The sequence below is a fragment of the Cavia porcellus genome, unplaced genomic scaffold (genome assembly GCF_034190915.1).
Source record: "Cavia porcellus strain 051 isolate PalLab524CR breed Dunkin Hartley unplaced genomic scaffold, mCavPor4.1 scaffold_6, whole genome shotgun sequence".
Lineage (NCBI taxonomy): Eukaryota > Metazoa > Chordata > Mammalia > Rodentia > Caviidae > Cavia > Cavia porcellus.
In genome coordinates, this window is record NW_026947489.1 from 16,337,522 (window position 1) to 16,358,629 (window position 21,108).

General features: G+C 44.7%; 1 protein-coding gene and 1 non-coding gene across 2 annotated transcripts in view; both read right to left on the bottom strand.

Moving 5' to 3' along the window:
- The window catches only part of St8sia2 (ST8 alpha-N-acetyl-neuraminide alpha-2,8-sialyltransferase 2), a 63,175-nt gene that overhangs the window by 20,263 nt on the left and 21,804 nt on the right, over positions 1 to 21,108 (bottom strand). The window contains exons 2-4 of the mRNA XM_003475263.4: positions 9,670 to 9,732; positions 5,939 to 6,067; positions 2,141 to 2,398 (exon numbers count right to left, since the gene is read on the bottom strand). Of these exons, the coding sequence (XP_003475311.1) occupies positions 2,141 to 2,398; positions 5,939 to 6,067; positions 9,670 to 9,732 (450 nt within the window). The remainder of the gene's footprint in view (positions 1 to 2,140; positions 2,399 to 5,938; positions 6,068 to 9,669; positions 9,733 to 21,108) is intronic.
- Positions 20,636 to 20,772, bottom strand: LOC111758516 (small nucleolar RNA U109). The gene has a single exon (XR_002792699.1). It is a non-coding gene; the product is annotated as a small nucleolar RNA U109 (small nucleolar RNA).

Here is a 21,108-nt window from a genome sequence, read left to right on the forward strand (position 1 = left end):
AACCACATTCACTTTACAGTTGAGGAAACTGAGGCTCAGAATATGGGAAGCAATGTATTCAAAGTCCTGGAAAACTAAGGGGTCTGCCAGGACTCAATCTCAGGGGTGTCTGATTCAAAATCCTGTTAACCATTTCCAACTGGACCCCTAAAAATATCCCCCTCACCAGTCCCACCTCCAGTCCTGTCATCTCTGACCTGAGCCAGTACTGCCTGGGGAGCCTTCGGGAGTCTGCCACAGGCTGTGGAGATCGGGTGCTGCTGTCACTAACCAGCCAGTGTAGGGCTGCCGAGGTCTCAGTTACCTACTGCCTCAAGTGGTTGAGCTCGCCCCCCAAAGCCTCTGCAGGGCTGGGCTTCTTCCCTGCTAACCTCCAGGTCAGATGAGCAGGGCAAGGGGGATTGAAGCAGTTCACACAACTGGGACTGAGAGAGCTGTGGGGAGAGGGGAAGGAGGGAGCAGAAGTGTGGCCTGTCCCTGTCCCCTCAGTACGGCGGTGGGGCATTAAGGGGGGTTGAGAGGTGTCCACTGGAAGGGTGTAGACACCAGGCCCTGCACACTCCTGGGGAAGAAGGTTTCTTTTAGCACAGGTCCTGGTCCCCAGTAGAGGCTCCATGCTGGAGGAGGACAGAGGGAGGTGGAGTCCAGGCTTTTCTAAGACTGTGTCTCAGTAAGGATACCGAGGGCATTTGGGCGGCAGCTGTGGTCACATTGCTTCCGCACTGGATGTAAATGCTTCCATTTAGGGAGGACACGAGGGTTGAGGTGGGTGAGGTAGAGACACAGGGTGGACAGAGAATTAACAGTGTGCCACTGCTCTGGGGTCCTGGCTGGAAATGCAGTCTCAGTCCCCTCCACATATCTATAAGCCAGGTGATGTTCGGACCTCCCAAATCCCTGGCATGGTCTGAGTGAGAGACACTGTCAGGAAAGCTACTTCCAATGCTGCCTGGACTCGAGGAGCTGACCTGAGCCTACCAGGAGGAGGTATTTACCCTGTAACCTCACTTTAAATATCCACCCCACCTGTCCCTTTCTCCTCGATTAATGTCCAGTGAACTTGCCACACTGAAGGACTTGGACAAATGGACTGATCCATTGATTCTGACAACGCCCCAGAGACCTCGCCAAGGCTAAGAACAGAAGCAGCTTTGGCTGCAGGCTGTGGGAGCTCCCAGCCTCAGGGGACACAAGGATCATTCTGCAGGTTCCTTCCCATGTCCTTAGGTTGGGGGAACTCTGTGATCAGGCCGCCTCCCAAAGAACCGGGACAAGCATCTCTTTGCTCCAGGACGATCCCAGTAGAAACGTGAGCCGGGGTGTACAGTTCTACTGGGGCTGGGAGTTATGTGGGATGAAACTCGAGGCTGCAGAGGCCTTATTTTTCTTGTTGCTGAGTCTGCCTGGGGCCAGGTGTCAGGGTGGTGAGTAACTGTGTCCAAATGTCCCTCATGACTGAAAAGCGAGAACTGATACTTTAGAGACAATGGAGGTCAAGTACAATACGCAGGGTTTTGCGTCCACCCCCTGACTTCCCAGATTTGGATTACAGGGCGATGAAGTTGTTAGTAGAACTCCACTTTCCAGGACGCTGGAAAAAGCTCTGCAAATTTAGACCAACAATTGCCCAGCACAGGAGAATTTTCTATCAACTTTCTGTACCAGGCTCTGTCTTAGGGTCAGCAAACTTCTGAAAAGGGCCAGTTTCCAGCTCTGCAGGTGAGGCATTCTGTGTGCTGTTTAGCAGCGATGCTTTTGAACTCTACCAGCCATTCCACCCTGCACTGTGGCCAGAAACCAGTCCCTGACAGTATGCAAATGAGCCAATGGCTGTGTTCCAATAAAACTTTATTCACAGACCATAGTCTGCCCGCCTCTGCTCTGCATCTGTGACTCTCACCCTCCGCTGTACCTCAGAATCACCCAGGCTCCTGGGTCACACAAGTCCCAGCTGCCCTCTGTCCCCCACATGATTTACTTGATTGGAGGTATAGTCAGGACATGGGGAACAAAACTTCTCAAGCAGCTCTGATGCAGAGTTGAGGCTGTGAAAAAGGACTAAGGCAATCAATGTGTGCTGTTTCAGCGTCTTGGGACACTTATCCATTCTCCAGGCCACAACACCCCCACAGGGAGTTACCTTATCACAAAGCTGTGTGTGTCGATCTCCTGTCCGCAGCCACTGTTCAGCAAGACCCCCGAGTTGCCCACGATGGCACAAGTCCGAAAATGCTTATTCTTCAGGGGTGAGGTCCTGGGTAGGAGTTCGTAGAGGTTCTGGGACACGTTCATTGTGCTGTCTCGGTCAAAGATGTAATGAATTATGTCTCCGGGCTTCAGAGTCCCCTTGAGGACGGAAATATCCTTCTCAGCATCCAGGAACTTTAAAATTTGTTTCCTATGAAAAACAAACATGCATGAGGAGAGTCAATGTTTCCAGACGCCCTTTGGTGACCCAGATTTTCCTGGCCCAGGTCACCCTGCTGGGAGGCTGCAGCCCAGCAAAAAGGCCAAGAGTTTAAATGTCCTAGGGAATGGATCCTAGGCCTCGTGGAGGGCCCAGAAGGATGGGAACCTCACAAACTGGTGACCGGCTATCCTGGGTGCTTGGGTACAGGGCCGGATGTCCCCTGTCCAGGAACTGTTAGTCTTGGGCAACCCCCCTGCACCCTATTCTGTCTCTCTTAGTAGGACTCAGTGTGACCAGGGATTCAAGGAGTTCTGATCAGAAGCAGCAAGCCAGGTGCCACATGTCCTCATTTGTCATGGTCTGTCCTCTTCATGGGGGCTCCTTCATGACTATCAGAGAGGGTGAAAGGGAGCATGTATTCAGGGAACAGCATCACGCCCACCTCTGAGGCACTGAAGGACTTGCCACCCTCCGTGTAGTTCATGCTGCAGGGCCTGTATCTCCCCCATTCCTGGTGAGTACGGGGTTTGCGAAGCTCAGAAAAATGCTACTCTGTGTTGTTTCTGAACAGAGGTGACTAAAGGACAGTGCTCTGGGTTCCAGGGAAATTTAATTTTGATTGAGGGAGAAAGTTTTGGAATCACCTAGCAAAGCAGAGAGAAGCAACAAAATCGGGACAGGAAAGAGACTGGTGTCCTCTTGGAATCATCAGGGGAGGTTTACCCAAAGTGCCGAGCCAGGACCTGGGAGCCCATGCATACCAGCTAGGGTTTTACCTATAGGGCTGCCTGAGTTACCCAAAAGACCTGTAGAAATGATTCAAGTCACAAAGAGCAAGAAAGAGGGTCTTCGGATCAACTGGAATTAATTTCACTTCCTGTGGTGAGCCCTGACCGAAAGCTGACACAGGGAGCCCAGACTTCCTGTCCACAGAGCCTGAAGCCCAGTATCTGTGCATGATTTGCACATGGAAGAACCTGTGGGTCAGCTGCCCATTTTACAGATGGCAACGCTGCTGCCTGGAAGCCTGTGGAGCTTGAGATGTGCATTTTTAAGGTGCTGCATGTCAAATTGCTTGGGAAGAAAGAGGAACTCAGGAGCTGCAGCCAACACCTGAGACATCCTGGTTCCCAGGGGGCTGGGTCAGGTGACTCTGATGTGCAACAGCTATGGAGGGTCTGGCACAGCTGTGGGTCACTTAAAACCCTTGGCATGATGTGGCACTCTCTACTCCCTCTTCTTCCTACACGAGTGAGCTGTGTCTCTGGCTATGGTGCAGAGAAAATAAATTTGTACCTTTTGCTAGAAAACAGAGGAGTTATTTATTCTGCTTCGTTAAGAATTGTACAACTCAGCACAGTAATATAGCTTAGAAATTGCTGAAACCCTTGCAATTACTTATGCCAATGTATTTAAAAGCAAAAGAGAGCCCCAAGAAAGCCCATAAAAACATACAGTACCTTTGTGAGGGGATTAATTTCTAACTAATTATGAGAAATTACTCTCAATTATTAAATACCATATCAAATAATTTGCAAGATCTTTCATCATGAATAATTTTGGTGATTAATTGACTGAATGGGGGGACATTTTTTTTTCTTCTGGGTGAAGGCACATTGTTCTTGCCGAGGTGGCTGACTGTTTGCAAGTTCCTTCTGGTGTTTTTCAAATGCTGTGTGCGTGTGTGTGTGCATGCATGTGTGTGCGTGTGTGTCTGTGCATACATTATTCATTGTGGGAGGAGGGGTGAGTGGGTGCGGGTGGTCTTCGTTGGCAGGAGGATGTCACTCCCAGGTGGGCCCATTGTGGCTGTGTACCAGCCCCGGGAAGCTGGGAATGTGACCTTATTTAGACATAGCATCTTCACAAATGTAATTAAATTACAGATCTTGAGATGAGCTCATTTTGGTCTCCCTGGGTGGGCCCTAAATCCAGTAATGGTGTCCTTAGGAGAGACAGAAGAGGAGACGGCACAGACCCAGAGGAAGAGAAGGTGCTGAGAAGTGGGAAAGAGTGCCTAGAGCCACCAACAACAAAAAAATTCTCTCCTAAAGTCCAAGGGAGGAGCACCCAGAATCTTGGCTTCCAGAGTGATGAGTAAATGATTTGTGTTGTATTAACTACCAAGATGGTGCCTATTTGTTACCACAGTCCAAGGGGTACCTCTTGCTAGCTGCCTCTTGGTACCTCTTGCTCTCACCGACTCCACGATGCCTTGATGAAAGGGGGTGTACATCAAGGCAACATGATGATGGTGGGGCCGCACCCAATTAGCCTTGGCAAAGGTCCTGAGAAAGGGTTGGGGTGACAAAAGGGGGCACCCACAAACAGCTCCTGCAGATTGTTTCTTGGCCACCTGATCCTCAGCTCCATATCTCCCCCTTCCCACACCCTTCATGGTTCTAAAACTAAGCCTGAAACTGGGTAGGGGCTTCAGTGTCATCAGGGAGTCTTCCTAGAGGACACAACTCCCAGCTGCGTGGTCACACTGTCATTGGCTCTTCTCTCCATCCCTACACTGATGGCTTTCCTCATCTGGTCCTGGCTGCCCCTCAACCTTACTCCATGTCCCCATGCACCCTCCTTCTTTGTGTTCCTGCAGCACTGAGCACACCACCAGCCTTTAGACTCTGCACTCAGGACACAGCTGTATGCACCTGTCAAACTCCTGTTTATCCTAAAAAACCCAGTGCTCTGGGCTAGCCTTCTCTGACAGCCCTTTTAGACCTGTTACAAAGTGAGTAGAACCTCAGCACAACCTTATTTCCACTTAGGTGTCAGACATAGTGCCACCTAATGTATATAACCTACCTAACTTGTCCTGTCTTTATATTTGGGGTTCTTTGCTTAATAATTCTGATTCAGCTTTGCACTCTGGGCCTGCAGAACAGCACCTGCAAATGAATATGGCTAGATCATACTGGCTGATATCAAAGCTGAATGTCCAACATGTTGAACTTGTAATTTTTTCTCTACTTTCCCCCATCAACTGCTACCCTACCCCAGGATGATGGCAGCCTGCAAACCTGCTCTCTGTGCAGGTCAGGACAAGAGCACTCTCTTCCAGGTCAGAAGTCAGCTCAGTTTCTGGGTCTCCCACCTACAGGTTCTCATGCACGTCTTGGGGGAGAGACAGCCTTTCAGACCACAAAGACTGTGGGACAGAGCAGTACTCCATGGACAAATAGGAGCACTGTCACAGAATGGGGACACAAATGCCAACAAGGAAGGACTTCTGATGCCAGGAGAGGCCCCTCCGTGGCCTCTGTCTGTTGCCAGGTGCAGTCTGCTCCTGACCTTCAGTGGGAGTTGCCCCTCCTCTGCCCGAGTGGCTGTGTTCCCCTGCCGTGATGTTCAGCTGGTCCTAGGTCTTATCCCCAGTGGATTGCTTACAGATGAAACCTGCCTCCATGGGAGGTAAACATTTTATTTCTCTCCTGCTTCCATAGGTGACGGAGTGCGGCAATTTGCCGGCTTGCTCTGAAGAGGGCCGGGTCTGTCTCGTGTCCTCCAGGTAATTACCAGTACCTGATCCTCAGAGAGAGCGTCTGGTTGTGTCTCCATTTGGATGAGGCTGGCTGGATGTTGTGCTTACTGCTTCCATTACTTCTGTCAACAACAGCTGGCGGTGAGGAGCCATTTATTACAACTTCAGCTCTGGAAGAGGGGAGAGAAGACGGAGGTAGACATGATCTGTTAGCATGCCACTGACAAGTCTAATAGTTTTGTTTTTGCACGGCTTGAATGTAAACTTCAGCAGAGCAAAATTGCAGTTATTACCAGAGAAAGGAAGGAGACCTGTTTATCTTCTAGAATGTACAAACGCTCTCTCTCTCAGGTATAACCAACAGACATTCTTGGAGACAGGAAGGGTGATACAACTATTTCTCTCTCCCTCCACCCTCAAGATTTCCTCCCAGTGAAACCTGGCTATTACTACCAGGATAATAATATTTTCCATTTAAACGATGGATAAGAAACTCACAAGTAGCAGTTCTATTAGTGGCAAAGTATCCTATGATAGCTTGCAAACCTAATAATGAGAAAACAAAACCGCACACCAGGACAATGTCCTTGAAGCCCATGGCTTCTACCTCCTGTCCCCCATCGCCATCATGGTTGTTGACATGAAAAACCCCCACCTGTGACAGAATAATCCATGCAATGTCTCTCCTACTAAGATGCAAGCAGGGGCATCTCCTACATTCCTTAATAGTCTAGTATAGCAGGTGCTCAGTAAATAAGTGTTTGTTGAATTTAACACTGAGAGAGCCTGGAGTGGATAGAGGAGCTGGTTGGGCTTTGTATGCCTGGGGCAGATCACAATTCTAGGTATATACGATCTATCTGCCCGACTTGGGAACATCAGGCATTAGAGGACTCACTTGAATTCAGAGGCTTCAAATCTATGCTAGTAGGTTTCTAAGAAAGGAGGCTACAATTGTATCTGAAAAAGCAGGCTGCATTCTGTAGTCACACACATGTGGGTCACATCCCAAGTTCCTTTTATCTGTGCAGACAGCAGATTCTCCCAGTTAGAATGATAAGTGAATTTGTGAAACCAAACTGGGGAGCTTTAAAGAATTCAAACCAAACATCTCTGTCCTTTGCATTTATCTTACAACAGCCAAGTTAAAAAAGATGAAATTCTCTCAGCGAGGTCTAAACCCAATGCTCTATTTTGCTTTTTTTTTCAGCTAAAGAAGAAATTAATTTAGGGGTATACCCTGTCTTTCACACCCCTCCTATCTCCATTCCAGAAATATTCCTGACTCATTTGCTGAGAGAACTTGTTTTGGACTCAAATATACTCTTTATGACTTTACAGAGAAACAAAAGGGTTTTGAGCAAGGCAGATGGACCTCTAACAGGCAGGCTGGAAAAAAGAAGAAATGAAAACTGGACCCTTTGGAATCTTTACTGTTTTCATGAAAGGAAGCAGAAGGCAGAGTGGGAAATTTTCCTAAGATGTGTGATAGTGGCTAAATCACTTTCTCTCTGTGAGCTACAGTTTCCTTATTTATAGGCTCAGGGTGTAGAAGAGAAAAAATATATGGTGTTGAGCTTCTAGAGTCCTGAAAGGTCCACTGCTGTGTTTCTGCATCTCCCACTGGCTGCAGTCTTGTGGAAGGCCAGGAAGAGCTGATATGTCCATGTCCCTTTGGAACTGTATACTTCTGCATGGTCACGGGCAGGAACCATGACCTCAGGACCAGTGGCACACCCAAGTCCCTAAGTTTTGCTGCAGTTTACGTCTATAGGTGCATGTGATAGAAATACTTTAATGCTTGTGATGAAGACTTGTTTTCCTAAAATGCTGATTGGTGCTCACATTAGTAACCAGTGGCCGAAGGCTGTCCCTAGAGCTGGGGCAGGTGGGATGGTCCCAGACTCATGTAGGAAATAGCTCTAGGGATGGGGTCTGTGGAGGCTTGTAAAGGGGCTTTGGAAGAAGCCTCCAGATATGAGTTCTAGAATTCTCTCAGATACAAGGTTGTGGAAGTAGGAAAAGGAATGAGACAAATGCTGGGAGTGACAGTAATACAATTCCACCTTGGTCCCTATGTCCTAGAGTAGCCTTGGATGAGGTCTCGCACCATCAGCTATGACCTTACTGGGTTTAACTCTGGCTCTGTTGCTATCTGGCTGCAGGACTTGGGAAAGTCACCTGGCTTTCTGGCCTTGGCCTTCTTAATTGGATGGAGTCCGTATCCCCAAGGGCTGCCTCTGTTCACAGATTTTACATGCTCTGTGTTGCATATACACAGCTGGACTACTGAGGGGAGACTTTCCTCTTCAGGGATCCCCCTCATGGACCCAGAACTCTTCTTGCATCTCCCAAATGATTGTAGAGGTATGTTAAGTTGCACTGCCTCCACTGCCTCACAGGTCCTGAATTGTACCTGATGCCACAAATACATCTTTGGTGACAGTGAACAGCATCAGCAGAGTGTCTTGATCATATCAGGTGCTAGGCTAGATAGTCCCTGAGTTTTCTAATCCCTCCAAGAAGCCTTTGCTATTATTCTTGTTGGATGGAAATTAAGGCTCAGAGGATCAAATTTCTTGCCCGAGGCCCCCAACTAAGAGGTTCAGGAGCTAAACCTAGGGCTGCTTGGTACCCAGGACTGGCTTCACTTCTCACACTCAGTAAGACTTCACCATGGCAACTATGGTACTTGAACTTGAGAAGCAGTGTCTTCTTTCTTCAAGAAAGAGTAGATCAGAGAAGAACGGAAGGATACATAGCCTTTTCCTTCATTTCTACCATCTTTGCATTTCAGTCATAAGAAAGCTTCTAAATTTAAATAGGTCGGAGTAGGCAAGAGATCATTAAAGATCTAAAAGCAATGATGTCCAGGACAGAAGGGCTAATTTCTCAAGTCAGGCACGGAGAGCTAGGAATATACTTGACAGGTTTCATATGATCAACAGACCTAAAAACTTATCCTTTGAGTAACTTGAGTCTCTTATTTCCAGCATGATCAAAGGAGGTATCTTGAAAGCAAAGCAAGGACTTCAGTTTGAGAAGTGGACTCACCTGTATCAAATGACTTAGTACTTATCTTCACTAATGCTGAACTTGGGTTTGGGAGACTAAAGGTCCAGAGATATGGGATACTCGTTATTGATGGGGAACGGGGACTTAGAGGCATGGTGTGGCCACAGCCAATGGCAAGCCTGGGTCTGCCAGCTTGCAAAACATTTGCATGCTTCCCTGCATCAATCTGTCCCCTAGGTAGGGACTATCCCAAAGGCTTCCCATGTAGCAGTGTCATGTCACATAAGATAATAATGTACCTCCAATGATCAGGGTGAACATTACTCTGTGCATTTTAAGAGGTCTCAGCAAAATTTTTGAGTGCTTTATTTCCATTTTAACCTTCTGGACCAGCCATCTACCACAATGAAACTGGGTCAAAGTTCTGATTTCCTTCAGGGTCTTCACTGCTTGACAAAAGTGCAAGTCCTGAGTATGTCAGTTGGTGGTCCAAGCTTTACAAAGTGGGTGGGATCTTTTCCAGAAAATATCTCCTACTCATCTGTGTTTTCCATCTTGCCATCTTAGACCTTGGACTATTTCATGTGATCTTTCATCGACAGCTCCCCAAAAAAAGTGATTAGGGAAATGTAAAACCAAAGTGAAAAGAAACAGATCTATTTACTAAGTAAGAAGAGCATCATCCAGCAAAGAAGAGAAGCAGATTAATAGCTGCCTTACAGCAAAAACAAATGAACACAAAATCTAATTTACAAACCTATTAGATTTGCTATGTAAGCTGTTCACAGCTGATCTGATTGTACCTCTGCCTCCAGAATTCCTGCAAGAAAAAGGAAATGCATTATTTATAAACTCAGCTCTTCCTTGCAAAGCCATCTTCAATCACTGAGAGACCCCCACAGCTCACCTGGAGGACACAGAGGGAGCGTGAATGCTCAGTTTGGATGCTCCAGAATGGGCAGTGTTTTGGTTCCAGCCATAGCCCTAGCACTTTACAGGGAAGTGGACCTCCAGGATCATACCTTCCCTCCCACTTGAATGCTTTCAATTAGCACCATGGATCCTACTTGTGACTTTCATTTGGGTCTGGGGATAAACCCCTTAGGGATTAGCCTCCTCTGGTTAATTCTGCATGATAGTGTGATTCAGCTTGACCGAGCATCTGTGCTAGTGTGACTCAGAATTTGCTCCAGTATGACTTAGTGCTTGTTCCAGAGCCACTCGGCATGACTCAGAACTTGCTTTAGCGTGACTCAGCACTTGCTGAATGGTGTATCTTGGATTTATTCATAGGTGATGAGATGTCTATCACATTCTGTCCAAAAATTGAGACACCAGAAATTCAACACAGGCAGCAAAGCGAACTCAACAGATCTCTGACCAAATGTGATAACACTTTGCTTTTTAGTGGTGGGATAAGTAATCTTAATGGTGTTATATTTTAGGGGTTGGGGTAAAGGCAGATGGGAAATAGAGTCCTATATTCCTTCCTCTGGAGCAGTTGGTTTTGGGGTAACATTGTTCTAAGGTCCTTTCCAAGCCCATCTTCTGTTCAGTTCTTCCAGATTCCATTGCCTGGCCCCAAAGTTCCATCCTACCTTGCTATCACACAGGTAGGGGATGAATGGATATACATGGCCCTGGTACCTCACTTACTGTATTTTAGAAAAGCTAGATAGTGAGATGATTATTTTCATTAATTAAAAAATTCTTACCCACTGATTTAAAAGTGTGGTTTGGAGGAGGTACTCTGTTCTTTACTCATTTCAAAAACATTTATTTAGCCTTTCAGTCAAGGTGTTGCTGTACTCCAAAGTGAGTACACAAAGGAAACTATGCATTTGAGGGAACCCAGTCATTAAATGAGAAGTCCTTATGGGAAAGGCTTATTTACACAGTGCTTTTAAATTTTTTAAAATCTGTTTTCTTTAGCATCAGTGATCTTATATATGTAATATGGTGTGTATATATGTTATATACACATATCTCGTCCTAATAAACTGAGATGTTTTTCCAATGTTTTGTCATTAGGCAGTTTTCTCCTAATTTAAGGCAGATGATAATCACAAATCATCAGGATTTACTCGTGTCTCACCCCAAATATCCCTCCAAATGTTCCCCCTGCAAGTCTAGTTGTGGCAGAGAGTATCATAGTTCTCATTGTAACTTAAACTGTATTTATTTATCTTGTCCTTCTCCATTTCCCTCTGGGAGGCAGAGCTCTTGTGCTGCCCACTTGGAGTCTCAGGACTTCCCACCAGTTGCAGTCCTATAACTGTACCCCACTGCACTCCAAGAAATCAGCAGTGCGTACTGCTTCGCACATGTCACGGTTCTTTCTTAGCCCTACCTAGACCCAGCCCTCAAAATCAGCCCTCCCTGTAGGAAGAGAAGGCCACTGGGCCAGCTATTAAGTCCAGCATACTAATTAAAAGCACTGTAATAACTCAAGACTGATGAAAGGTGAATGAGACAAAAAAGGATCTTTTGGAAATCCTGCAGATAAGAATTGATGACTTTAAAAAATCATTATCAAAGAGAAATGTAATAAATGATTTTGAGATCCTGGTTACCAATCTAGTGGTGTGATGGGAGGAAATCTGGTGAGTATCCTACTATAGACAGCAAAGTAAACTTTAAGTCGATTTAACCAGTAATTTCCTAAACTTCAGTAATACTCAATCCCTAATCACATTTTCCATATTATCCAAAACCACTTAAGTTTTAAAATGGACTCATCAACTTGTTCTTATTTTAAACAACATCATCTGGAAAATACAGTTTTGATGTTATGGTTACATATTCATTTAAAATAACTCATCAAATCATTAATACAAAAATATTTATCCATGGAATTCCTAAAAAATCTTATATTATCATTGCACCACCCTCTGGGAAAGACTGGATTACACAGGTAAATATTTAAAGGCTGCAAACCGAAAGAAATTGGTTTTAAAAAGGGAAGAGCCTATTTATCAGATCTACGATAAGGACTGCAGAGTGCATTTGAGGGATTTTTTAAATTCTGAAAGGTAGGAAGAAGAAATCGTAGAGAATATAGACAGGTATGACTTCATCAAAATCTAAAACTCTGCTTATTCAAAAAGCAAACCTCAAAAAACCAGTTTAGTGTGTTTCATCAAATCTATAAGGGATCCAGGTGGGGATAGCACAGTCTAATTTAATTTTTAAAACTCATTCATTCAACAAAAATTTATTTCTAATATATTTGGGGTCACTGGCAAAGCTGACATATGTGGCTCCTACCCTGACAGAAGACAGTTTAACAGACAGTACAAAGATGAATTCTCTTTCTGCATCCTCAACTCCCCACCCACTTCACTGGGGTATAACAGTCAAATAGAAATTGTATATACTCTGCATTTGTGAGCTTCAGATACATAATCAACTTGGGATCAAAAATATTTTTTAAAAATTGCATTAGCACTGAATATGCACACACTTTTATTCCCTGAACAACACAACAATCATTTAATAGCATTTGTGTTGTATTAGTTATTAAAAGTGAGATGATTACTATTTTATACAAGGGACTTCAGCATCTGTAAATCTTGGTGTCTTCGTGTGGCGTGTGTGTCCTGTAGTTAGCCATCCACAAATACTCGGGACCAACTGTATTTATGATGTACAACGTGATGCTGTGGTACACAAATACACTGGGAGATGGCTGAGCTAATCTAATTAACATATCCATACTTGTCTTTTTGTGTGATGAGAACAATGAAGATTTACAGCAATTTCCAAGTATACAACCCAGTATGATTAACAACAGCCACCATGCTGTACAATAGATCTCCCGAAAGTATTCATCCTGCCTGATTGAAACTTGGTATCCTCAGGTCAGTGTTTCCTCTCCTTTTCTCCCCGCTGACAGCCATGTTGAGAGAAGACCACTAACGCTGTCCTTTCTTCCCAGCTAATGCCAGGTCTTAGGGAGCATCAGGTCCTACTGATTTGTGTGTGTGTGTGTGTGTTGCTGCTGGTGCGGGGGGGGGGGGGGACACTGCAAATCTCCATATTTTTTCCTAACCATTGCTTCTTCTGAGGCTTCCAGCCTCGGCACTATTAAATATGGACTGAATATTTCCTTGCTGGTGAGCTTAGAGGTGGGAGCTCTCAGTGCGCCTAGGGTATTGGCAGCATCTCTGACTTCTATCCACGGCACACCAGCAGGACTCCCTCCTACCTCCAAGATGTGACAACCAAAACTGTGTTCAAACATTGCCAGTGCTCCCTGGGGTAGGGGAGAAGTGCCTCTGGTCCAGAACCTCTTCTCTAATTCTTTTCTGTCTGGTGCCTCTCAGAAGAGAAACCATCCACTTCCTACTCACCCATCGGCAGCCTACTTATCTGTGTAACCCTACTGTGCCAATTCCCAAACCCAGTGCCTGGGGCTTCTTTAGAATCATCCTGATTTTCAATCCTCTGCCACCTTTTTCTTCTCGTCCAAGAGCTCTCAGTTCTGCTACAATATTTGCTACCTTCCTCTTGGATTTCACCGTTTCTTGGAACCACAGGTGAGGGGCTTTATAGAAATCTTGTCCTTTATACAATCTACACTCTTCTTATAGCTGAAAGCCCAAGGCTTGAGCTTGGGTCCAGCTCCAGTTCCTTGGTTTCTCGATCTCCTGCAATGTGAGCCCCTGGAGGGTGAGATTAACCATGTACTTTATCTTCTGTATTCTGGAGCTTTGACATCTGGCCCCTGCTTGGTTGAGTGACAGAAGAAGGTGATTTGGTGAGAAAATTTTGCTAAAGGTAATTCACAAAGTGCTGAAATCATAGAATTATAGATGCTTAGATCATCCAAATGTGAAAAAATATGGGCAAACTAAACTTGGCATGCTATAAAGCAATCTATAAAACAAGGCCTAATATTAGTAATAACAACTGTCCATCTGACCCCTCTACAAGATTCTTAGCCACAGGGATGACAGAGTTTGACCACTTTAAAGATCTACATTCTAGAACATCAATTTATTTCCCACTAGGGACAGGCTATTTCCTCCTACTCGAGTGCATATAATACACTAAGGCAATAAATAAAGATGGCTTGTTAACAAAACATGACAAAACCACGCACAGTTGAATCTATTTTGGTGAAAAGCAATTAACAAATCTCAGAACTGCATTTGTATTTAGTCTCTTCATTCAGCCCAGTTCTTAAAATTTTTATTAGTATTTTTTTTCAGGACTGGGGATTCAACCCAGGGAGCGCTAAACTACACACCCAGTTCTATTTTTAAAATATAATTTTGTTTTGAGATAAGAGTCTTGCTGCTTTGCCTATGCTGGCCTCAAACTTGTGATCCTTCTGCGTGGCCTCCTGAGTAGCTAGCACTGTAGGTAGGTACCACCACCTCTGGCTTGCTATTATTTTTAATTGACAAGCCATAAACATATGCAATTGTGGGATATAATGGGTTATTCTGATGCATATACACCAAGCCCAATCTTTTATAGGCAAGGTCATACCAATGCCTAGCTGGTTAGAATTTCTCACATCTGCAGCTTCTCACTGGAGATTCAAGCTCAGAAAATGAACTTTCAGGAGCTGACAACTTTAATTAAGAGTCTGGACTCAAACAGTTGATTAGTCTTGAGAGCAGAAGATTAAATGAAAGCACAATTCATGAATTTGGAGATGGCTTTCCCTTCACATATTTGGGAAGATATTGAAAGCTCTTTTTTATTCTGTGCATAAACATCACTGGAGCGCCTGCCCAGCGACACCCTAGGGACACTCTGTAAGCACAGTGTGCCATGAACACAGGTTGGAGGAAGGTGGTGGTTTGGAGGTGAGTCACATGAACAAATCTAGGGCTTCCAGGAGGGTCAGAAGTTTTATTTTAAGGAGTTTTCTTTTCATTTTTTTATCACGGCAAATACACATAAACATTTCCATCTTAACCATTTTAAGTGTAGAGTTCACAGTGAATAAATACATTCACATTGTTGTGTAATCGTCACCACCACCCATTTCCAGAACTGTTTTATCAACCAAATAGAAACTGTACTCACTATGCCCCCGGCCCCCCCAGCCCGCTCCCTGTAACCTTGATTCCACTATCTTTATCTTTGTGTATTGGCCTACTCTGGATATTTTACACGATTGGGACCACACTATATTTGTTTCTTTACATCCAGCTCTCATTTAGTGTCAGTCATCTGTGTGCCAGGGTGCACTGGGAGCCTGGCACTTGAGGAGGTGGTTTTAGGAGGCCAATATCTCAGAGTTGTTCCTTGGTGGGGAGAATGGTCCTCTGCTCCCAGTGTTAAGTGTCCATACCTGGATAAGTATGATCTGAACAGCAGAGGGTCCATGAACTGGCCAGCACATGAAAGCTCAGGGACTCCCTATAGAGACCTTACATGAGCGGCAGATTTCTGAGTTTGCTGTTAGCGAATTGAGCTCCTCTGCTCATCTCCTCCTCCCTTGGAGAAACTGGCTATGCTTGCTCAGAGGAGCGAGGAGCTTAGCATGATAGGTCCAGCATATATCATGAAGCTGGCAGTGGTCATTTCATTGCCCACTGTAAGCAGGAGACAGTGGTATGAGTCTTTACCTTTAATCTTTGCTGTGTATTTTGGGTTGATCACAGTGAGATCATCACCTGTCACCTGCACATGACAGTGGAGACTTTGTCCCAAGCCTCCTAAGGCATCTGGTCCAATGCATCTTCTACAGTCACCACTTGGAAGTCCTTGATGAATAACTTGCATCTGTCTGCCAACTATGGTGATGTAATCGTTGGGGTCATCAGGAGACGTGAAGTTCGAAATCATACTCCCCAAACCTTGTGACCTGGAGTCATTCATTACCTTAATAGCTCTTTCAACCACACTGCATGGTACCTCTAAGGTTCTGCATCCTCGAGGATGCTACTCAGCTCCCTTTTCCTCAGGCAGCAAGTATTTTAGCTTTATGAACAAAGAGGAAAACTTGAAGCTATTACGCACATCCTTAAGTAACAAGAGAGAAAAATTTCCACAGATGTATTATTGATGAAATTAGAATATAATAATTCAGAACAATTTTTTGGTACTTAAAAATTTCATTAGGTCTATAATGAGAAGAATGTAACTCCTTTTTTGTTAATAAGAGTTTGCTTAATTAGGGTTCAAAATTAGTATTCTTGTCATAATGATGTAAAGGTGGCCCCATATTCTTACTAAGCTTTTCCTTGACTCTCTGAGCTATGTGATCTTCCCTCCTGTGAACTCACTAGCATGCATCACCCAAATCTCTCCTTTGGAATTTCTCCTCTACACTTATAGTGATGGAGAACTTTGCATATGAGGAAGTAGGTTAAGAGAGCAAGCTCTGAGAAAGTTGTCTGGATCTGAATTCTAGCTGAACTAATCATTAGCTGTCTGATCTTAAAATATTACCTAACCTATCTGGAAGCATCCATTTTTTTTCTCATGTATAGAATGAGAACAGCATGGATTGCACAAGGTTGCTGGAAAAATCAAATGAGGTAAAAAATGCAAAGATTTAGAAAGTGCATCACATGTTGTAAATTATTCTACAGTAATGCTACACTTTGATTTTTTCCCCCATTCTTAGTTGGAGAGCCAGATGATAGTAGGCAGCTGGGTAGATTTGACCTGAGAACCATTTCTGATTCCTTTTCTAGGATGTGAGAAGCAAGATGACACAGGAGTCATCTTTGCCATATTTCCTCTTGAGGACTTCATATAGCTGAGCATGGATTTCCTGAAGTCCCAGCTCTAACAGGAAGAACAGCTCATTCCCATGGTAAAAACCACCATTGGTCACACTGAAAGCTGGAACAGGTCAGCCACTTCTAGACTGCCAGCCAGGAGTCAGAATGGGAACTCAGCACCCTATGGAATAGCTTCCGTTTTATAGGGAGCAAGCAATATTTTTATTGTGGTGCTCGCACCAAGTTTAGACTTGTTCTCTGTACTATATGTGACAACTACCTGTCTCTCTCCTCCTGTTCCCCACACATACTTGCTTGCCCATCTGGTCAAGCCTAACAGGTTACCAATCTGTTCAATAGCATTTGGGATGCCTTTCCTACACAGAACATCTCATCCTTGTGCCAAAAGCTTTGGTCATCATAAATACTGTTATGTTTTGTGTCTAGATGTCACCCCAAAGACTCATACAGTCATGAGGGGTGGGTTTTTTCAGAGGTGGTTGAATGTAGAGTTTGTGATTGATTCATGACCCAATGCTGGGGTTAGGGGTATAAGTACTACACCCACCCTAGGATGGGTAGGCTACATATAATGTAAGGGGACAGAAAGACGCTTGTTCTCTCTCTCTCTCTCTCTCTCTCTCTCTCTCTCTCTCTCTCTCTCTCTCTCTCTCTCTCTCTCTCTCTGTCTCTCTGCTTTTGCTGTTTTTCATGAACTATTGCCCCTCTTCCATGTGCCATCCTACCTTGAAACCATCTAATGATGGACTGAAACCTCCACAAACTGTGAGCTAAATAAATCTTTCCTCTTTTAACCTTAGGTGTCAGGTATATTGTCTCAGCAATCAGAAAAGTAACTAAGACAGATACTGAGGTACTGTTGAGCATAGTAGCCCTGGAGACCTTGCCAGTGGGGTCTCCATGACAGTTGACCTCTCTGGCTCTGGGTTTGGTGGTGTTGTGGTGGTAAATCAGCAGGTTCAGGCTGTCTTTCTGTCAGCTCCTGCTCTTTCCTTATTGACTGCACTGTACTTTGCTTGCCACCTTCTTCCTCTTTTGCTTTAAGTAGTAGCTTGATTTAATTTTCCCCTTTGCTTTGATTTCAGCAAACTTTTGCTTGTTAATCAGCTTTCACTGGTGTGTAGAAAGGTACCAGCTCACTCCTGGCTCTCCCCTTTGCTCAACTTCAGAAAACATCTCCAAGAACCTAGGGCTTTGATTATGTTCCAGCTAATTTTCCTAGCATCTGTATATCAGTACTTATAGGCATCTGCACATCAAAATGCAAGTAAGCAAGTTACTTGGATGCCAAGAATTTCCACAGTGCTTATTCTTCTCATCATGAAACTATGGGTCACCTATAACCAGAAGAGAGACGATCTAACTTATCATCTGAATCAGAACACTTTCAGAGCAAATGAAGAGGCACAAACTAGACATGATGCATGAACTGCAGCAATCAATTTATGTGGAACCCGTCCTCTAATCTATCAATCTTTTTTTTCAGTTTTCATTAGTATATTATTATGGTGCACGGTAAAGACATTCATTGTGGAGGAAATTGACACATATATGTATCCCATCTTAATCCTTTTTACTTCCTTCTCCCTTTCTCTTCCTCCCATCTCCCTCATCCTAGATCCCCTTCTCATCCTTTCAAAGACCAGACTCTTTGATTCATGGATCCTTTGTATGGTTTTTAGTCTGAGTATATACATGTTTAAAATATGCTGCATTATGAGGTCCCTATCATTCAAATACCCAGAAAGCAAAGTAGCCAAGTCTTAAAGGTGCTACATACTTATGGTGTTGATTGGGCTGCAACTGGTGAGAAGCTGGTAGAGAAGACTTCTATGAGGTTTTTGGGGTTGTAGAGCCGTTTCTAGACTCCTTGCACCCGTTCTGCAGCCCCTGCTCCATACTGTGCCAGGGTCTCTTGTTCTATTTGGTTTCCTGGTCACATCTACAACAGGGTTCTCCAGACCCACAGCTACTGTTGCTGCCTCATCCGCTCAGCTTCATCAATGGCCCCAGACCATACTCAGGTATTGGCCACTCAGTACTGGTAAAGGGGACACTTTCCTGCATATTCAGGATGCTCAGTGAGGACTGCTAAAAGAACAGTCAAAAAAGTTGAAGGTGGCCCTCTTGGTAGAAAAGAAGATTCAGCTTCCTAAAGTTATTGCTTCGACAGGAAGCAGGTAACCCACCTTCGTGTTCACCGCCCATCCACTCACATCCACCGAGCACACTTAGGGCCAAGGCATTGTGCTAGCTGGTCCTGCTCCCTGAACTGCTGTCCCACAGATGTTCGCAAGGGGCTCTTTACCTTCAAATCTTTGTGCAAATAGCACTTCTATAAAGAGACCTTCCCTGATGATCCATTTTGAGTATCATCTACTGTCCCCTGTGCCCTCACTGTGGCTCTCCTCACGCCCTCCTTCTGGACTCCCAGCTCTTCAACCTTTTCCTCACCACCCTCATTTATTAAATGCATTGTCTGACTCTGCCATTAGAATGTCAGCTTCATGATGGAACCGTGTGACTCTCTTGTTGCTGCCATCCCCAGTGTCAGGCACGGTGCCTCTGGGGGGCAGTAAATATTCGTTAATAGAAGGACTCCGCCTCCCTCTCATCTTCCTCTCATTAAGACAGAGCAGCCAGTCACCTTCTTATCCAAAGCCAGTGCCTCCGCCTGTGTCTGAAATGCACCCCTTCCTGCTTTCTGAGCCTTCTGTTATGAATTCAATGGCTCTCTTTAGCTGCATAATAATTTCTGGTATGGGCCTAATTTAGGTTGGGCTCTGTTCCATTACATTAGTTTATTTGCACCTCATGATAGCTGGGTGGGGGGGAGGAATCATTATCCATTCTACATGAGAAGAAACTGAGGTACAGAGCAGGTAAAAACTTTGCCTGGGGTCACATAGCTCCTGAGGAGGGACACCAGGATTGAGCCGGGTATGCTGGCTGAAGAGTCCAGCTCTTAATTACTATGCCATGCTGCCAGCTCACACCCAACAGCCTTTGAATACATGTTTGCTTAATCTTACACCCTCTGGAGGAAACCCGCCATTGGGAGGAGATGTGATGGATGAGCCCGAGTGAAGGGATGGGGTAGAGTTCTCGGGCATCTTCAAGATTCCTTCTGGCTGAGAATTCTATTATTTTAAATCATCTCCCATCAACCTTTTAAGATTCTCCTAACAATGACATGACATCTCTCTGTGATTCTTACTGTACTCCAATTAAAAGTTTCAACTTTTCTCTACATTCACATATAGCAAGACTTTGTTCTACATGACTTTCTGTGGTTTTTCTTACAAACAATAATTTTACAAAATTCCTAAGTAAAAAATTTGATATATATATATATATTATTTCCCCCCAATTAAACAGCTTCCACTTTCCATCAAAGTTTGCTCCTTTAGAATAGTGCTCTATATCCTAGGTGACATTTTTATCCCTGTCAGTCATGTGAGCTCAATGCTGTCTCAAAGGATATGCAGATTGCAAAAGGCCAATAAAAAACATGAGTTGATTTGCTGGAGTCCTACTATGTGCCAGACACTGTATCAGGACATTTCACTTTCCTATTTTTCATTTTTAGAAATAAGTCACCCAATGCTTAAAAAGACCACAGGATTTGGCCATGGTCACCTACCAGGCAAACTGCTCAGAGCAGGGGTTCAGATCCTAGTCCACATGTGGCCAGACCTCATGCACCTGCAGAATGCACTTGCACCTTCTAAGTTTCGAACATCCAGGGAGGAGGTACTGGAGAAGTCAGAGACGCAAAGGCTGCTCAACAAATCATTGCAAGACCTCTAGCTAATAGGGAAAATACTGCAGTTAGACTCCCCTTACTCCACACCAAAAAATGTGACCCAGCCATTCAAAGTATTGTTTGGGAATGGTTTTATATGAAAATTCATTCAACCTTCCACTGTCCAGATTTTTAGGACCCAGTCATGACAATCACTGGGCTTCATGTTGCAGACACAGCATTTTGTCTGTCAGTTTCCCATTTTTTATTGTAGAAGAAATACACTACCTCAAAGCCACAATGGAAAGGTTGGCAGCCCTGCCAACTTCTCATTTCATTCATGTTGCATAGCGTGGATAAATCTGTGCTCTTTAAAGAGAAGCAGGAAGTGTCGGACATGCAATGCTTTGCTCTTGAACCTGCCTGGCGGGGACTTGAAAGGCTTCCGTGCCCTACATGGCTTTCTTCTCCACTTTTTGTCCCCTTCTTGATGGACCTACATTCAGTCACAGCATCCCTATTAATGCCAGCTGCAGCCTTTTCAAGATAAGATTCCCAGGGGGTACCTGGGCTGGGGAAGACTTTGAAGTGGCTTTTCTTCTGGGTGTTTGATGTGTCTCCTTTCTGACCCTGCCTAGACCTAGGGAAATGGCAACTCCCTCTGCTCTAGCAGTTGTCATGGTTGCTGCTCAGGAAGCCTCAGGATCAGATGGCAGCAGGACAGGTGGGTTGGAGGAGT